The sequence below is a fragment of the Aquila chrysaetos genome, chromosome 3, assembly GCF_900496995.4.
Source record: "Aquila chrysaetos chrysaetos chromosome 3, bAquChr1.4, whole genome shotgun sequence".
NCBI lineage: Eukaryota > Metazoa > Chordata > Aves > Accipitriformes > Accipitridae > Aquila > Aquila chrysaetos.
The window spans coordinates 32,999,666-33,018,794 of record NC_044006.1 but is presented as its reverse complement, the minus strand read 5'-3'; the positions used below and the strand labels follow the sequence as shown (position 1 = coordinate 33,018,794).

The window sequence follows — 19,129 nt, the reverse complement described above, 5'->3', positions numbered from 1 at the left end:
TTGAAAAATCTTGGGGTTTATCTATATTTATATATACGTAAAACCCATATAAAATAATACATGGTATATGTTGAAAACAAAAAAACAACCTCACAAGTAATTCGGTCACCTCGCAAGTAATTCTGTCTTTTTTTGTGTGAATGGAAGAATTAAACTTGCTCAGACTCTTTTCTCTGTACTCCCTGTACTTCCAAGGATTTCTGTTCCTAGATTGCAGAAATAGTAAGGTGAGATTGGAGTCAGTGACCATTTGTAGTGTCTAAGGAAGGAAAATTTTTTTGGCTGTTCTTGAAGGTTTTATATTCACTTTGAGGCTTGATGCACAGAAACAAATCTGATAACTTTTGTTGCTGATACTTTGAGGTGGAAGGGTTGTTTTAATTATTTTTTTGGAAAATTTTTGACAGAAACATCTTGGATTTTTATGTTTAGACTCTAGGAATGGCTTTACCACTTTTGAAACGATGAGGTTCTGTCTTAAATTTTAGTTGGAGTAGTAGGAGAAAACATGTATCTATCCAGTAGAGATCCTTTGTCTCTACTTTAAGGCTAGATACTATGGTGTAAAAGGTATGACTGAAAGTATGTTGCTACTTGTGGTGGGTTGACCCTGGCTGGGTGCCAGGTGCCCACCAAAGCCGCTCTATCACTCCCCCTTCTTAGCTGGACAGGGGGGAGAAAATATAACAAAAGGCTCGTGGGTCAAGATAAGGACAGTTTAATAAAATGAAAGCAAAGGTCGCGCGCGAAAGCAAAGAAAAACAAATGATATTATTCTCTACTTCCCATCAGCAGGCAATGTCTGGCCACTTCCTGGGAAGCAGGGCTTCAGTACGCGTGGTGGTTGCTCGGGAAGACAAAAAATGCCTTCCCTTCCGCCTCCCTTTACTTAGCTTTTATATCTGGGCTGACGTCATATGGTATGGAATATCTGTTTGGTTAGTTTAGGTCAGCTGTCCTGGTTATGTCCCCTCCCAAGATCTTGCCCTGCCCCAGCCTGCCATTGAGGGAGGGGGCAAAAATGTTGGGGAGACAGCCTTGATGCTGTGCCAGTGCTGCTCAGCAGTAGCCAAAACACTGGTGTGTTATCAACACCTCTCTAGCTACTAATGCAGAGCACAGTTCTATGAGGGCTGCTATGGGGACTATTAACTCCATCTCAGCCAGACCCAATACACTACTGTTTTAGCAGACAGTAAGGTTAGGGTTTTTTATGTTTTAATGAATATGGTTATTGGATGAGACTGGTGAATAATCTTGTTTAAAAAGAAAATATAGCGCTATGTCCTAGAACTTTATTGGAAGATGCAAAGACTCTTGTAGAGGACTACTAAAAGTATTTGGTGAAAGAGAAGCTTCCTTCCTGGGGTGGTGTTACAGTTTTCTTGATGTACAAGTAATATAAACTCCTTTTTTTTTAATTCTGTCTACTGTAAATACACTACCCAAGTTCAGGCGTGGCCTCATTTTGTAGGTCTAAACTGGATGGAGATAATAAGATGTGCTCTGATTTCCACTGAAATCTTTGCATGTGATCTTCCTTCTCTTCATGCAGCCAAAACTCATCTAAAGATTCATTATTTCCTCACTCAATTGCCACTAGAGGTTGAGAGGGATGAGACTGTAATGTGGCTAGCCTAAAAGTGGCATAGGCTGAGGAAGCTGAGATCAGCCTTCTCCATCCTGAAGCCGTCACGATCACAGCCACCGACTGGTGAAATGAATCCCTGACTGCTGAGACTTGTTCCTCTGCTGGCAGTTTGTGGAAACCTGCTGACAGCAGACATATTGCATGTCCTTTTGGGGCATTTTCGTTTCAACCTGTTGATCTATGTCTGTTTAGGATAAGCCCGTATGTTAATTCAGAGGGGTGGGGACAGGATCCGTTGTTCTTTTGAACAGAAGGTTGCACCAAAGTAGTACATCTGTGACATTAAGAGATACCGTACTTGATTCCCTGTTTAACTGTAACTCACCCTTCTTGTGTGTGGGTGGGATGATGTAATCTGTAATTACATGATCCCATGCAGCTATCTCCACAGTATGTCCATTTCACTTGGTGCACAGGATGGGTGGGATTAATTGAACAAACGGCTATATTCACTCTATTATTTTTAGTTCTGACCCTGAATTCTCTCTGTTTTCCTCTTAGAGTGGCCTCTGTGCCTTTTTTTTACTGCACACTATCTGAATCCTTCCAAATACAAAATCCATAAATTTTCCCTTCGGAATTTCGATGGTGCTTGTTATTTTGGTGTCTATTTCAGAAAATTTAAGAAATATATTCACAGCTTTATAGCTTTATAGATGAGGTTTGCTTATATCACCATTTCACAGGCATAGCATTGAAGTTTCAAGAATGTTGGGTCAAAAACGCACTGACTTTGTGTATGTGCTAGCTGTTGTCAGATAGTTCTGAGTTTTATAAAGCACAGTGAGTGCAGGAAGAACAGCTTTCTGATTTCTGCAGTTTTCTGTGTCTCTTCTACTGGTTACAAATCACACATAGATAAAGAAGGCACAGCTGATCATCTCTAATGGAAAGCTGGGTATGGGAGACTGGATTAGCATAGGTTTTGTGGCAAAAAACAAAGCTAGGATTCTGTTTACAAGGACAGTGTTTAGCAGTCTGGAAAAAGGACAGACAGACCCTCATGGTGCACTTCATTTACTACATACTAGCCAAAGCAGTAGATCATGCCAGGCTCCTGAAGCCTAGCTTTATTCCTCCTACAGTTGTGATGTTCTGTCATATACCAGGGAGCTTGAATTCGGGTCACAAAACCAGCTTGCTGTTTCCTAAATTTGGAATCTTAGGAGAAAAAAATTAACTTTGGATGCTGTTAATGTTAAAGACAAAGGGGAATTTTCTTTAAATTATAAGATAGATTTGCAACATGACAAGTAAGGCACTAAAATCAATAGTGTGTTTAATTTGGAACTTGTAACTCAATTTGCAATAATATTCCGTGATATCTAAGTATGAATTCATATTTATTCTCTGAACAGCATCCAGAAAAGTAATTTTACTGAAGTGAACTTTCACCCACTTTAGTATTTTAGTTTATAAAATATAGATCGAAGATTATTCTGCCTTTTTTTTAACACCTTTTCTGAAATATGTGCTTCATATCCAAACTCGTATGTGTTTTTTTAATTTGATGGTAAATACCATTGTAATGTCAATATTCTTTTTCAGAATAGATTCTGATAAATTTTCTGAAAAGTGGTAGCTATTTAAAACACAGGTTTAGGATAAGTTTTTCCTTAGAACTGTGACTCTTCATCACTAACCTTACTTAACATAAAACAAATAAACCCTAGTAAATGTGGTGTAGAGATAATTCTTGGGACTTACAATTAGGATGCTTTAAGTTCATTTGACCCCCAGAATATCTGCATACTCAAAAATCTGTTAAACAAGTTAATTTAATGTGACTTTGCATATGTTGCGGTTCAGCTTCATGCTCCCCATGGAACAGTTTGAGAGCAGCTTTTTCAGAGAGCATTTTGAATGCTGTATAAGCAGGGGAGAAGACGGCAAGCGTTACAGTGCTAGTTCTGAATATTATTTGTCTGATCGTATGATTTCTCTTTAGATATCCTAGGAGTTTTTTTAATACAACTTGGTTCATTGTTCTTTTGCTTTCAAAACAGAGGAGAAACTAGGTCAGTAGGCTATCAGACAAGCTGTCAGAACTAATCTGTGGTTACACTGTGTGCAGTAAAATCCCTGTGCAACACAAAGACAATAGAAGGTGCCTGATCCTTCATGGTACTTAAGATTTAAAACTGTACCCATATAAACTATTAATTCTTACATTTTAGCAAGGTTCAAAGTCTTCTTCCAGCTTTCACTTATTTTGTCAAGCTCTCATTCCACAGCCTTGATACCTTGATATTTTAGTCCTTTTTTTTTTTTTTTTTTCCTTCCTTTTAGACATCAGAACAAGAGACTAAAGGCCTTCCCAGCAAAAAGGGAATTGTGCAATCTATAGTAGGTCAAGGCTACCACCGTAAGATAGTCCTAGCATCCCAGTCAATACAGAATGTTGTTTATAAGTAAGTATGTTTTCCATGGGCTATTTATTTCGTTATCATAGCTTTTAAGGATATGTATCTGCTTATCAGGAGTTTTTAAAACTGTCATGGAATAACTGTTCATTTTGGAATTATTAATGTAGTGAAGAGAGAGGCATGCTGAAATGCTTAATGAGTCCTGCTTAAACATCATTTGGATGCCTCTTCTGTGATGGCCAGCAGAGGGCTTAACTGTGTATTCATTGTAACTAAGAAGGGCATTAAAGCTTAAAATTGATTTATCTGAAATTTATGTTTCCAGTTAGCTAAAGCTGTCCTCTTTTTCTCACCAAATATATTTTTTCAGTAATCCACGTTAGAAAATTGCGGGAAGAATCTAGTTGCTCTGTCATAAAACTTGAGGAAGTGAAGTCAAGAAAAACAAGAGAACTTCCTGTAATTCTGTGGTTGGATCTGCTCACTCTATTTGGGCATTGTGATGTACTTCCCATATATAAGAATAGCAAGATAGATATGTCTTCATAGATTAAATGTGTTATATTAAAACATGATTTAACTTTTTTAGGATAAAGTTTTCTCTGCATTCAGATCTTTCTGGAGCTCTGCTTTTATTTTTTAATTTAGTAGGGTTGCTACTCACTGGCTAACTTCTGTGTCTCTTTAAGTGATGGGCAGTCCTCAGCAATACCTGTAGCCAGTATGGAATTTGCAGCGATTTGTCTAAGAAATGCCTTGCTGCTACTGCCAGAAGATCAGCAGGAGCCAAAGCAGGAAAATGGATCTAAAACTAGTAATCAGCTGGGGGGAAATACAGAAAACAGTGAAAGCAGTGAAGCATGCAGGTAAACAAAATTGCATATAAACCTTTCTTTTTGTCCAAAGTAACTCTGGGCTGACAGTCTGTGTCTGTTTGGCCAGCAGAAAAAAATAACGTATTTGTAAATTCTCTTAGTAGTGTTGGGATATCCAAGGAAATTGTTTAGCTGCTTGTTGTTTTAATTGCTGGTATGCTAATTTAAGAACAAAATACTGAGTTGATTCCTACCATTCCTAACAACTTTAATGAATTAGATACTGAAGTTCTTTTTTTCACTGGCCATCTTTTTTTCTGTGCTGTGTTTTCCCACACCCTCCTGCTGTGCATATTGGTATTTCTCTAATTGTAAGTGAAGTTTCACATGTTACAGTGATTTTGTGTGTGTGTGTGCACGTGCGCCATGTACTTGATTCAATATATAAATGTCTAGCAACTCAGTTGTAAACAATTCCCCATGGTAAGATTTGACATTCATCAGCCTTAGTATGCTTTGTTGTGTTTGGTTTAGACTAGAAATGGGAAACTAGATTTAGAACATAAGTAGGAAAGCAGCATGGAGCTATTGCTTAATAAATTGCATTTTACAAAAAAGAGTTTAAGAAAAATATCTTTTTTTTTTTTTCTCCTCAAAGCTTCAGAAAAAGTAGCTTGTAGACAACGTATGTCAAATGTTAAATAGCAGGAAGGTGTTTTAATATTTCGTGTTGATCCTGATAACATTCCAAACTTCCTTTTGAAGAGTAACTTTGTTGACCATAGCCTGCACCTTTATTAATGACCATTTTGAGAAGGGAAGAGTGACAAGAACTAATCTGGAAAAAGTGGCTATATCAGAACTTGAACTACTTAAAGAGTAATGAAAAACCACAATGTTTTTGTCAGACCCAAGTACAGATAAATTTTAAGAAGATAAGATCCATTTGTCACATGGCAGGATTTACTGCACATACGCTGTGTTGCACAGGCACAAGGTGTACCCTCATATATTCTGAGGTTGCCTGGGGATAGACTAGGGCTGATGGTCGGTGGCTGTTACTGCTACAGTAATATTTGAAGGCTGTTCAGTGTAACTGTTTTTTTCCCAATGACAATCTTTTCTGTCAAGTGACCAAATGAATTCTAAAAATCTGGGGGGTGGGGGGGGTGGGGTGTGGGTTTTTTTGTTTTGTTTGTTTGTTTCTTTTTCTTTTTTTCTTTTTTTCCTTACCGAGGTTGGAGGTTATGAACTAACTTCCCCTGGCGAGCTGTATGCAGCCTATTGAGATGAAGGTTCTCTGGCGTAAATGAGACTTCAATTTTAAGCTTACGGGGCCCATGGAGGGGCAGTGATAAAACCAAAATGGTGGCCCTTACTCAGACAAGACCACCTTTTTTGTTTTGTTGGGGGGGGGGGGTAGGTGGGTGGGGTGTTGCTTTGTTCTTGTAGGAGTGAGGAAAGGAAAAACCAGATGCTTCTTCAGCTTAAAAAAAAATTTTACAAAAGACTGCCTCATATCTCCCAGTGGTCATTGTCAATTTCAAAATATCCAGCAGCAAAGCAGGCTGTTCTTGAATTTGTGTGTCACATTCTGAAAGGTTCTCTAAGGATTTGTTCCTTCTGACAAGGGACCCTCTGTGAGAGAACAGTAAAACATATAAGACATTTGAAGAAAATCACACTAATTGAACAGGATGGTTTTGAAGCAAATCCCACTAATTGAGCAAGCTGATTCTGAGGCAGATTCTTCTCTTATTCACAAGAAAACAGTGAATACTTTCAGTGGTTAAGGGTATTTTTTTAATCTAATTTTTGGCAAAGGCATGAAGTATATACACTACAACAGTATTGAGTACAGGTTTCCTTGGAATATGTTGCTATCTGTTTTGAAGGGCTAAGTTGGAGTTATCTTACCTGTTTGTAATAAACAGATATGAAACTATCAATTAAAAAGTTCTTGTTAAGTGGACAGACTCGGTTTCAATTCAGATTTTTTTTTTTTTTTTTTAAAATCTGTTTCTAAACCTTAGTGTCTCTCTCTGCCAAGGTGCAGCTGTTAGCATTCTCTTCAGTTCTCATTGCAGAAGGAGGTGCTTTCAGCTTATTGGAAAGCAAAGTTGCATACCTTTTAAACAGAGTGAGCCAAGTGTAATTTTAAGAAAGTGGAATTTTATTTAGGGGGTAAAAAAAAAAAGGCATTTTGAAATAATAAAAATTAAGGGCAGCTAGAAGTCTAAAGGAAGCTGTAGTACTTTGTGGGTTATCTTTCTAGAATATTTACGTAATTAGGTTTTAGGATGTCTAGGGAGAGAACTAGTTTACTGCTTTTCTTACAGGCTAAAAGAACAGAGGCTACAAATGCAGCGTGTTCTGTGTCTCTCCAGTTTAAAGTTCTTGTCCTACGCTGAACTTCAAAAATAGCTCAAGGCTGTGGAGAATGGTGTGGGTTGTTTGGACTGTCAATCAAATCCTTCCCAGCAAATGTCCTCCTTCTTCCTTCTCAAATAGAACAGTTAGGATAAGAGCATGTGCCTCAATTTCTGCATAGCTTCATTTCCCTGTTCTTTAGGCTATAGAATTTTTGCTGGCCTTTTAAATGGAGTGAATAAATATAAGTGCCTATTACACTGAGAATTTTTTAATTATTTACAGTCACTCCTTATAACTAATCTGTTTTTATTCTAGCAATAAAAGTCATGAAGGGGATAAATTCATTGCAGCTCCACCGTCTTCGCCTTTGAAGAAACAGGAATTAGAAAATTTAAGGCAAGTAAATAATATAAAATATTTACCACTAGGGTTCTGGAGTCATTCCTAGCTTTTTTTTAGACACTTGCAACATTGAATTGTAGCTATTAATCTAAGGATGCCTTTTTTTCAAATGCGTGTGCTTCCTTTCTTCTGGGCTTTGAATCTGAACAAATAGAAACCATGCAGACTTCAGTTCAGAAGGCAGATCAGTCTGTCTGATCCCACTGTTACAGGCTTGGCATTATATATTGGGCAAAACTAAAAAAAAGCAAGTCCCATAAACAGCAAAGCTAAAACTGACAATGGCTGTTGTGATTGGTGGAAGGAGTGGAAATTATTGTATGGTACCTTTTCCCTTTAAGGCCTCGATAAGGCTAGTTTGGAATTCAGCCCCCACAACATTATAAGCTTGTTGGATGGAAAAAAAAAATGGAATTGGTAAAAGCAGCTATGCTGCTTTCAAATGAGAACGGTGCTTCTTTCAGGAGTAAATCTGTCGTTTGCATAAAATAGAAATAAAAATTGCCTCTGTCCAGGCATTTGACTTCCTCACCATGGAAGAACATAGGTAAAATTTGACTGTAGATTTTTTTCATGTTCTCAAAGATCCTTAAACTATTTGTTCAGTGGTGCAAGTGCTCTCCAAACAGAGTAACTTCCATGTGTCTAAGTATGTTATCTAGAATCTCTTCACTTTTCCCCAACAAGATTATCATTTGCTGGCAATGTTAATTATTTCAGGTGGCTGCCAGTGTGTTGAAAATCACTCTTACTATAAAGCTCGCACCTGTTTAGAAAAAAGAAATCTGTTTTAAGTTTCCATTATGGACAAAGCATACAGTAATTTCCCACTTAAACTCTTGGGTAAACACTGTTCCACTCTAACTGCAGGTAACCTGTGTTTTATTATGACCAGCTTAACCTTAACTTTGATTCACTATGTGTAGCAAATCTACTTGTATTCATTTCAAAGCAATATAGCAGGAATCTGTGAGGAGACATTGCTGAGACCTTGATTATTTATTCTGAAGTGGTACAAGAGTATGCCACTTGAAATTGAAAGTGCTGGATTAAAAACAGTGATATGGGTTCGTTGTGGTTTGGGGTTTTTTGGGAGGGTTTTTTTGTTTTTTCCTGACTGTTGAAAATGTGGTTACCACATGTCAAAATTACATGGTGTCACATTGTGATATTTCTTTTTTTTTAATACATAGTCTTTTCTTTCACAATCAGCTGTTGTCAGGTTTCATCAGTAGATGACAACATGTCAGGGAAAACTTACAGGTTTAGCAAGAATTACACTGCTTCTTGTAAAGAACGTCATATAAGGAAAGGAAAAGCATTGATTTTTTTTTTTTTTTTTTTGCAATACTTGCTTTGGTGGTTAAATCCAGAGGACTAGACATCCCTAGGGAGTGATTCTGTTAAAACTCTTTCTAAGTTTCTGCAGATAGCTGTGAAAACCAAAATATGTTACACAAATGTTAGTATATTCCCGCAGTCCTGGTCACTAAGGAGCTAAGTGAGAAAATTAAAATTCTTGTCTAGTCAGGGAAAATTAAGAAGAAAAAAAATTCTGAATGTTGGCAAGCATTATCCTGAGGAATAGGTGTCTATTCAGTTCACTTTTTCCCTGTAAAGTCACTGGATTGAAAAACCACTATTGCTTCTAGAACTGAAATGCTTATTTTGCATGACGTTGTACAGTTGCACATCCTAATAAGAGTTTAAAATGACTGACTGACTTTATCCCTAAATAGTTCTTAAAAATTAAAAATACCATCTAGAGAAGGCTTATGTGTCATATATATTGTTTTGTAGTTGTGCACAAATTAGTTGAGCAGACTTCTCATAATAAGCAGTAATTCAATTGCAATGTTTTAAAAGCAACAGGCAGAAGCCTGAGGACACCAAACACTGCTAAGGATTTATGCATAGGAAGTAGAAACTCCAGATTTTTCTTCTGAGTTTCTTCTAAACAATTCTGCTCCTTGCTGCTTCTCATCCTCCAAGAAGCCAATTTCCCTGTTCTGCGCTCAGCCTGTGGTATGTTTCGGCGGGCCAGAAGATCCCAACACTGTTGGATACATCAAGAGTAAAGTTCTGGTAGACCACAGTGCTACATTTGGAAAATTTTGTGGATTTTATTGTAAAAGTTGAGAAGGATAGCAACAGACTTTGTTGTAGCCTTTTTCTCTCTAGATTGAACAACTTTGTGTGAGAGTGTTAATTTTTCCCCTTCAAAGCAGCTAAAGGATCACCCGCTTTGTCCTGAACAGATTTGAACTACAAGTCCTTGCTATAAGGCATGTGATCCAATTTTACCCTTTTTTTCCTTTCTTTTGACTTTTCTATTGGCCATCTCCAGTCCATCATTATGCCTTATTTATTGTACTTACTTGTGTATTTTTGAAGTGTGCATACCCTAGCATTGTATGTGGTATTCCAGGAGCATCACTGACATTGCTAATAATTTCACAGGTAAGACTGTAAGGACCACCATTGCCCACCAATATACCTTGTCTATTCTCCACACCTACCCAGTTTTGTCTCGTTTATCCACTTAAAGGTTGCAGTGGTCTGTTTGGCCCCCCTGTCACTATACTGGAAGCTTACAATGATTATCACCCGTAGCTGTTTTTTCTTCCTCACTCTCAGCCACTGTGTAGTTCTCCCCCATTTCCCCTTTGCTGGTGCTGAATTTCCCCATTGAGTAAACCCCATCTGCATTCTGTATTTCTTAATATTTTGGATTGGTTTGCCTACGTTGAAATGTAAAAAGTAGATAGTTTATATCCACTGTTGTGCTTAGTTAGCTATTTGAAATTATTTCAGGTTAGTGTTGTTCTCTAAATGGTTTAGAAGTGCTATTTTTGATGCCTTCATAGTAAGTTTTGAAGAACTGGATTTGCTCTGGCTCGCCCTTTGCCTGAGAAATAAGCCAAGTCAGATGTGGAGTTTGGGTTCTGTAAACTTGCAGTCAGTGTGGGCTGACAAATCTTGTTGCCTAGACCTACCCAAGAGGCTGTTTGACATAATCTGGCAGTTTAAAAAAACATTTTTCTTTTTCCTAGTGCAAAGGCAGGGTTTTTTAGGGCATGCAGAGGCTCAGTGATGCTGGAAGTCTGCCGTGCTCAAAGGCGACCTGTGGAGTTTTGTCAGAATCCTGACCGGGGTGAAAAACTAGTTTGTCTTTTCCCTTGTGGTGCAATTCTTCTGCTCCGGTTAGCTGTCAGGTCTCCTGAGTGTTTGGTTTAGCCGGCTCAACAATGGATCCAAGTGTGCAAGAACAGTACTGCAGGGAAGAAAACCTGAATATTTTCCTGTTCTTTAGATAGCTGTTGCTAAAAAATCTTGCCAGCTCTTACATAGCTTAAACAGTGATGAGTCCTTAGAGCAGAGGAGTAGGTTTCAGTTTTGCTGGACTTACCTATTGTGATTGGTGTGCATCTTGTGTTTGAATTTACACTTTCAGAAATAAAAATAGGCTTTAAAAAAGCTGAGGGAAATAGAAGACACATTGCTGTGAAGGGCAGTAGCAATCACCTCTGCATGCCTTGACTTGTGTCTAAGGGTATTTAGCTGGTGATGCTTAGTATCTCTGCTTGTTTAAAAGCTGTGCTTCCTTGAGGCAGAGACGAAAAGAGGCTAGTTAGAAGCAGGCTGTTATTACAGAGATTCCCCCCCATTTTCTCCCCCTCCCCAGTTGCAACCTTTCAGAAATATTTTAGGTTTGGGACTTGAGCTGGTGAAGCTTTCCTCTCCCTCTCTCAAGCTTTTGTATGTGTTCAGATTTGATGTGACATCTGGGCACGGTGGAGAGGAAGTGGGGGGTAGGGAGAAACATTGGAGAAGGTTCTTATCCAGCTTGTGCATAATTAAGGAGCATGCCTCCTGGGAAAGGGGAATAAAGGCACCCCAGGTCCTGCCACGAATTACATGACTTACTGCTGGACCGAAAGTGGGCTTGACAGTTGCCAGAAGGTTGATGCGGTAATAGCCCACCTACTGGCTGCAGAGTCGAAGGCTCTTCTCCCATTGCTCCCAACGTGAGACCCCACTAAGAGGATCCACTCTTACACCCTGGAGAAGGACAGAGTCCGTGCTCACAGCAAGGCATCACGGGCAGAGGCTTGTGCCCAGAGGACAAGGCAGCTTGTACTGAATGATGTCTTACGAAGTGGAAAATATCCCCAAGTGCTGTGTTTGGGGAAGGGGGGGGGAGTTATTACAAAGTGTGAAGCTTGGCCTAATGATGGCATCCTGATGTGGGGTTATTGTTTGAAGATGGAAAATGCGAGTAGTTCAGATTTCGTTACAGGAACTGTCAGAGATCTTGTGGGTTTGGAAAGATAAGAAAGTCTGTGACAGCAACAAAATGCCACAGATTCAATCAGTCTTGCCAGTGGGTTTCAGATCTCAACTGAACACAAAACTGGAAATGCCAAATTCTCCAGTGTTTATTGTCTCCCTGTGTGCAAACACTGTACAATACAAGAGTGAAATATGGTACAACTTAATTGATTGCTACTATGTGTCTGTAGATTGTACATTATAGAAATCTACAAATCTGCTACCCTTTGCTGCAGCAGAAGGGGATGGCAGGGAAGTACAAATCAGAGTCCAAGGCAAAACGACTAAAAAGAGGGTGCAAAAGGGAAACTGTCCATGAGAAAAATGACATGTGATGAGATCCATCTTTTTTTTTTTTTTTTTAATCTGTTATTTATGGTCAAAATTGCAAAATCTTTCTGAGCACACCATGATGGTCCTTGGTTTATACTGGTAGAACACAATGTATATGTCTCCTAATTCAGAGAATGCAATTGGGGCCACAGATAACGGCACACTAGCTCCTTTACTTCATAGTTTCACACAAAGACATTATTGAAAGTTTATGATTTATTTATTCAGTACTTAACAAGAAAGAAACTTAACAGCTACATTTGGAATCACAGAATTCTTCATTTAACATATTGGCTTTCCCCCCCCCTCTTTTTTTTTTTCTTTTTTTTTCTTCCCCTCCAGGTGCTCAATACTTGCGTGTAGTGCTTACGTGGCTCTGGCTTTGGGTGATAACCTTATGGCATTGAATCATGCAGATAAACTTCTTCAGCAACCAAAGCTGTCAGGGTCTCTTAAGTAAGTCTGATGTGGTCATTTCTTCTTTCTCAGCCCTGCTTTTTGCTGGAGAGTTCTGAGTTGAAGCTTCCAATGTCTGTAGCTGCTTTCCTATTCTGTATCTGATGCAAAGAATTGCTTGGCCCGCTCCTGTTCTTGTTGAAGCCCTGACTAAATGTTCATTGACACGCAGGAACGTGAGTCCCCTCCTTTGTGTACAAATTCCATGTAATTCAGAATCTATCGCTGCTTTTGTTGCAATTTGTTAGTCTCCAGCTATGGGTCCCATGCAGTGGCAGGACCGTCAGATTTCTGTCCTGATTCACTGTGTGGCAGCATGTGCTCCTGTTGGCACAGCACAAAGGGCAGGAATGAGCAGCTGGGGGTAGACAACATCAGCCCAAACCAGCATGCTGCTGAAAGTTAACTTATGAAACTACAGCCTTGGAGGGGAAGGTTTGCTCGGTCAGCAGGGTACCAGATCTTGGATGTGCAAGACTGTCACTTCACCTGCTACTGTTGCTTATATAGGTTCCATTCTTCAGTTTCTCTTTTTAAGTTTTCATCTGGCACTGTATTTTTTTGGAGGGATATTCAAAGCTCATTCTGTTTCTACCCACCAGTTCTCATACATTTCTGCAAAGTCAAAAAAAGGCAGCTTTAGCTCTATCCTTCTGACCTTATTTGTGCATTTAATTCCTGTGTCATACACAGATAAAATATAGCAGAGGTTTTTATGGTAGTAATATTTTTCAAAACTGGTAGTGTACTTGCAGAAAGCAAGGTAACTTGTGCTTATTTTTATATGCTGGCAGCATACTCTAAAATGGTCCATGCCAATTAGATTCTTTGGCTCCCATGCTTCAGAGTACTGCAGAAGCTCATCTTTTTGCACAGTCATTGTATAAGCAAGATTTTAGAGTTTGCAAGGTAACACATAATTTTGTGAAGGCAGTGTTACCATTATGTAATGCAAGAAATGCTAGATGACAGTTTTTTGGAAAGAGAAAGAGCCATGTATCTTGGTTCCAGGAAACGAGGCTTTTGTGCAGATTGGGAATATTGAAGTGTTCCTGTTTTCTTAAGTGAAATAAATTGCATGTAGAAAGTTACATTTTCTGTATCACATCTAAATTGCAGAATTTATTTTGGATGATTGACTGATATTTTACCTGATGTTTTGTAATTCATTACAACCAACTGTACAGCCAGTTTGAAGTGTACAGCTGCATAGAACAAGTGTGAACTCTTTTGCTCAACTTTTGCTTCAGATTAAATATTTGCAAACTAACTGTGCTCTTGATCGACAGGTTTCCTTCTGTTCCAAAGTTGTAAAGGAAAGCTGCTGATTAGCTGAGCTGAACTACAAGTGTCAAACGTCAGACTTGCTTAATTCTTTTGCAAAACCTGCAGTTGGAAAGGTGTTTGTGCCCCATGGACAGGCCTGTATAGTTGCTGTCCTTAGAAATGCAGCTATCTTACAGAATTAGTTTGATATTTACTGAATATAAAGTCACTTAACACCTCAAATTATAGATGTATCTATAACCTGGGGTGTTTTTGTAAGGTTTCCTTTTTTAATTCTCTGAGATAAAGCCATACCAAGGTACTGTCTTTCTGGAATGGCAATTCCTGTGCATGAATGAATTGTCATTACTCAGGTGCAGATTTTTTCACAGCATTAGTGCCTAAAAGCAGTAAATGGCAGAACTGGGTATCATGTCAATACTATAAAAGCAAGCTAACTTCCATGCAGGTGTTTCAAGTAATAGTTTTCATGTGCTCATGTTAAAAACTGCATTCAGTTTGTCTTACATAACAAATTGTGGGGGTTGTTACACTGACATTTGTACCTAACCCTTTGCTATTGTAGGTTTCTTGGGCATTTGTATGCAGCAGAAGCTCTCATCTCTTTAGACAGAATATCTGATGCCATCACTCACTTGAACCCCGAGAACGTCACTGATGTTTCCCTCGGGATCTCTTCAAATGAGCAGGACCAAGGTTAATGAATCCATACTTCATTAGAACTGGTTATGCTTTCAGCTGGCTTCCTGCTGTAACTTTCTATACACAAATATAATGATGATTAAGACATCTTGTTTTAAGACTGTAGGTTGTTTGGGGGTGTTTTGTTTGTGTTTTTGTTGTTGTGTTTTTGTTTTCCTGGCTTTAGTTCCTACTTTGTGTTTGGTTTGTCTTTTGCATGTTTGTCATTCCTTTGAAGTGGCTAATTCTGTAACATAAACAGAAATGTATATTGTAGCATTCTGCCTTGTTTAAAGTAACTTTTGAAAGCTGCTTTTGTTAAATGTGCTATTATGGTTAAGTTTGGGCTTCATACCTTCTCTTCCAGCTTTTAGTCTCTAAACCAGGCTTTGGACTACCAGTGAAGACCATTGTTTAGTGAGAGATAGGAGTGGAGAGAATGTAGTTAATCTGCATCTTTAATCTTCTTGCAGTGCTTCCAGTTAGGAGTGTGTAATTCTGTAACAGAAAAATACTTCAGAGCCCATCTGTATAGTTAAGTCTACAGCAGCTCTGATTTCAGTGACATGTCTGCAGTTTGAACTTCACTGTACTCCTTTGCAAATCTAAAAGCAAACCATTAAAGATAGGAAGTCTTAAGTGACGTAAACTTTTGAGCAAACTGATATGTTTTCCCTCTTTAATGTCAGACCTTGAAGAAAGAAGAAAATTTGTATTTTTGTAATAAGCTTTTAAAAAGCTCATGGAACGTGATGGTTTTTGTGGGTTTTTTTTCTTTGCAGGGTCTGACAAAGGAGAGAATGAGGCAATGGAATCTTGTAAGTACCAGCCACAGGAACTTACTTGGCCAGTTTGGAATAGAAGTTTAAGAAGAAAAATGAATTTTTTTTTTTTTTTTTTTTTTTTTTTTTTTTTTTTTTTAATTGCAGCTGGCAAGCAGACCCCACAGTGTTACCCCAGTTCGGTCACATCTGCACGAACAATGATGTTATTTAACCTCGGAAGTGCTTACTGTTTGAGGAGTGAATATGACAAAGCTCGAAAGTGTCTTCATCAGGTATGAGAAACAAATCTCAAGACAGCTTTAGGGACAAATGCACTTCCCTCAAAGTGACATTTAGATCACAGCAAATCCTGGTGATTTCACAGCCCAGGTTTATTTGTGGACTTTGCTGATATGGTGGCTCTCTTCTGTCTTTATGAACGAATCTCTATCAGTAACATAAAATGAAGTATTCCAAATTTCTTTCTTGTGTAAATAGTTCATTACCACTATGGGAAGCATGGGTTTTTTCTACCCAAAATCAAAACAGTGGAATGTGAGTAGGAAGCCTTTTCACTTTTTTTTTTTTTCCACCAAGTTTGTTTTGGGGTTTGTTTGGGGGTTTTTTTGGGTTTTTTTTTTAATGGTCCAATAGTAATTGTTGTATTTCAGAGGAGAAAGTTCTTGAGGGCCTTGGGTTTTCTTCTTTCTAATCAGTTAATAACTCACCATCTAAGCTATTAACTTTAGGGCTGTGAGAACAAACTGCAGTTCTGCTAGAGGTATGTTCTATGCCTGCCTCTTTTCCCAAGAATTCTCAAGTACTGCTTTTGAAACTCTGTCCTCACTTAGCCTGTGTCATTTGGTCTTTCTTATGGCTGGCACACAGCTCTTTCAATGATGATGTTTGTCTCTTTTTGCAGCCATTCCTGTCTGTCAGGAAGACTACTTAAATGCATTGTTGAGCTGCAAACTGAAACAGCAGTCTTCCAAATTAATTCATAGTAGTTGTGTAGGTGAACAGCTTCAAATTCTGTGAGATTCTCAACCACTTAAGGCAGTTGTCTTGCTCTTTTTCCTCCTGAGGCTTCTTAGGATTGGGCAGGTGTGTGTGCCTGGGCTCTGTAGCACATGTGTAAGGCCATCTGTGGATGTAAAGTATAGTAGGTGTCTGCATCTACAATAAATTCATTAACTTCATAGCTGAAAAATATTTGTTTATGGAAAGCTAATGAACGATCCTTGTTAACTTTGTATTCTGAACTTTGGAGCAGTGAAGGTTACCTTCTTCACCTGTCATCTCATGAGGAAACCACAGTAGATTGGCCCAAGAATTACAGATTCATATTAACATAAGCATACAGCAGATGGTCCTCCTAATTAGTGTGAAACAATCTTGCAATGCAGATAATCTTTCAGTCTCTCCTTGCATGCATAAACCTGATGGAGTGGAGTGTATTAGTTTGAAAAAAATCTTATCTTAGTTTATGAATTGTTATTTGGTTTTGTTAGCTAAGATGGTGGTAACAATCTTGTCAAGGGGCACTTTCTCTGAGCTGAATGTTTCTCTTAAGCACTTTTTCTCCCTACCCTCTTCTTTTTCAATAAGGCTGCTTCACTGATCCACCCCAAAGAGATCCCTCCAGAGGCTATTCTGCTGGCTGTATATCTTGAATTACAGAACGGTAGGTTTTGAAATGTTCTGTTGATGTAGATTTGGGATACAAGGGGAGGAGGGCGGTAGTCATCATTCCTAGTCTTTATAGAGTTGTGCCAGTATTTTGAATGATACCCTTTAGGCCCTGTCTCCATTTTACACTGCTATGGATCCATGTATCCACACCTTCATTTGCATAGTTTATTGCCATCCTGTTCTTACACACTCTAGACTTCCTAAACATTCATCTTCTGAGCTGAAATCTTCTGTACTTTGTGCAGAAATCAGGAGTCTTGGATAGGCTCAGTAAAACCCTTGATGAGGTTTATACTATGAGGAGGGCTCGAAAGACTTTTCATTAAAAGACAACTGCAGTCCAAGCTTCCTGAAGAAGCCATGTCAAGGCATATGTAGCAAGTACTGCAACAAAGCTTGTAATATTGATGACTCTGTTCCAAAATCCTTCCTTTTGAAGGTTCACTGTGTTTGCATGGGAAGAAAACTGCACATAATGGGAAACTGGAAAGATTGCACTTAAATTCTGCAGTGTGAACAGACTGGTGCAGCTGCACTATTGAAGCTGTTGTGGTTGCAGACCTGTGCCCCTTGGAGCTTAATATCCTAGTGTTGTGAAATGTTCAGTGTGCTTGTTCCCCTTCAGTTGTCTTGCATTGCAGGCAGGCAGAGGACTTGAGCATTTGTGTTCAGAATTGAGCTACAAAGTTTTTCTTATAAAGATGTTTCCAAGTTGGAATTTTGGAAACCTTTCTTTCTGCAACAAAGTACAGAGCAGAAGAGAGTAGAAAGTGGGATTTACATATCTCACCCCCTTCTAAGTATATAACCAAAAGGAGCTGAAGACATTTTTTGTTCTATAAATGGCAAAACGGTGCATCTCTTCTGAAACTAAAACTTTAGTGGAAGAAAAGTATTTGATAAGAGGGAGCAATGTTCTTTTCAGAACTTAGCAGGTTTTCTCCTACAATTTTATAGGTTTAATTTTTAACAAAGAATAATTTTTCCGTTTATATTGGTATTTATTTGATGGACCCATGCATACAGTTGAAAATCAGATTTCTTGTTTTAAAAACATGTTTTATATACACCCTTGACATTTGCATTACTGTCTGTAATGTCACATTGTGAGGGTGTTTCATGTGAGATCTAGAGTCTCACTATGTGGATGGGACAGAGAAGAGGTGTCCTTCAGGTGCTCTGACATCTTCAAGATCTGAGCTTAAAGCTTGATGTCTTCAGCTAACAATAGGTAGAATCAAGCAATACTGTTGTTTCACATTTACTTTTGTCTAATACTTTTCATGTCCATGTCAGCATTTCACTGAATAGGAAGATTGCTCGTGTCTCCTGGGCCTGGGCCTGGGCCCAAGGCTGGCTTGTCAGCTCTGTTCTGAGAACATTTGTAAGTTGGTCATACAAAGGTACTTTTTTTTTTAATTAAAAGTTGTCTTGTAGGTAACACGCAGCTGGCCCTGCAGATCATCAAGAGAAACCAGCTTCTCCCTTCTGTCAAAACACTCTCCGACATGCGGAAGAAGCCTGTGTTTCAGCCAGTCCACTCAATCCAGCCCATTCAGATGCCAGCTTTCACCACTGTTCAAAGGAAGTGAAGTCCTGCTTCAACGTGCTGCTGCCCTGCCCATGAGGGCTTGGGATTTTGTATATTGTTTTTTAACCTAGGACACCTGCATACCCCAGTTGCTGGAGTGTGTTCATTTCTGTAAATTTTTAATAAAACATGTAAACAAAAAGGCATACTTGGAGGTGTTTGTAAAGGTTATTTCATAAAGGAAGAGAGGTTGGTATATGCTTTGAATGTGAGTGGCAGTTTACTTACAGAAAAGAAATGGTTAATCATCAAATGCGTAATTCTGCTCTTTTTGAAGAGAGTATATGGGAAGGAAGTGACTGGAAGGAAAGTATCATTTACCTGAACTAAAGTCCTGCTGACATAGCAGCTGAGCTGTTGTGTTGGCTACTGTGCAGTGAGGTATG

General features: G+C 38.7%; 1 protein-coding gene across 2 annotated transcripts in view; it reads left to right on the top strand.

The window, feature by feature from the left end:
- The window catches only part of CNOT10 (CCR4-NOT transcription complex subunit 10), a 37,744-nt gene extending 18,855 nt beyond the window's left edge, over positions 1-18,889 (top strand). For both annotated transcript variants that reach the window (XM_041122537.1, XM_030010545.2), the window contains 9 exons: positions 3,941-4,062; positions 4,707-4,883; positions 7,521-7,601; positions 12,615-12,728; positions 14,581-14,711; positions 15,479-15,514; positions 15,626-15,753; positions 17,069-17,144; positions 18,590-18,889. In XM_041122537.1, coding sequence (XP_040978471.1) covers positions 3,941-4,062; positions 4,707-4,883; positions 7,521-7,601; positions 12,615-12,728; positions 14,581-14,711; positions 15,479-15,514; positions 15,626-15,753; positions 17,069-17,144; positions 18,590-18,744 — 1,020 coding nt within the window. In that variant the 3' untranslated portion in view covers positions 18,745-18,889. The remainder of the gene's footprint in view (positions 1-3,940; positions 4,063-4,706; positions 4,884-7,520; positions 7,602-12,614; positions 12,729-14,580; positions 14,712-15,478; positions 15,515-15,625; positions 15,754-17,068; positions 17,145-18,589) is intronic.
- The last annotated feature ends 240 nt before the right edge of the window (positions 18,890-19,129 follow it).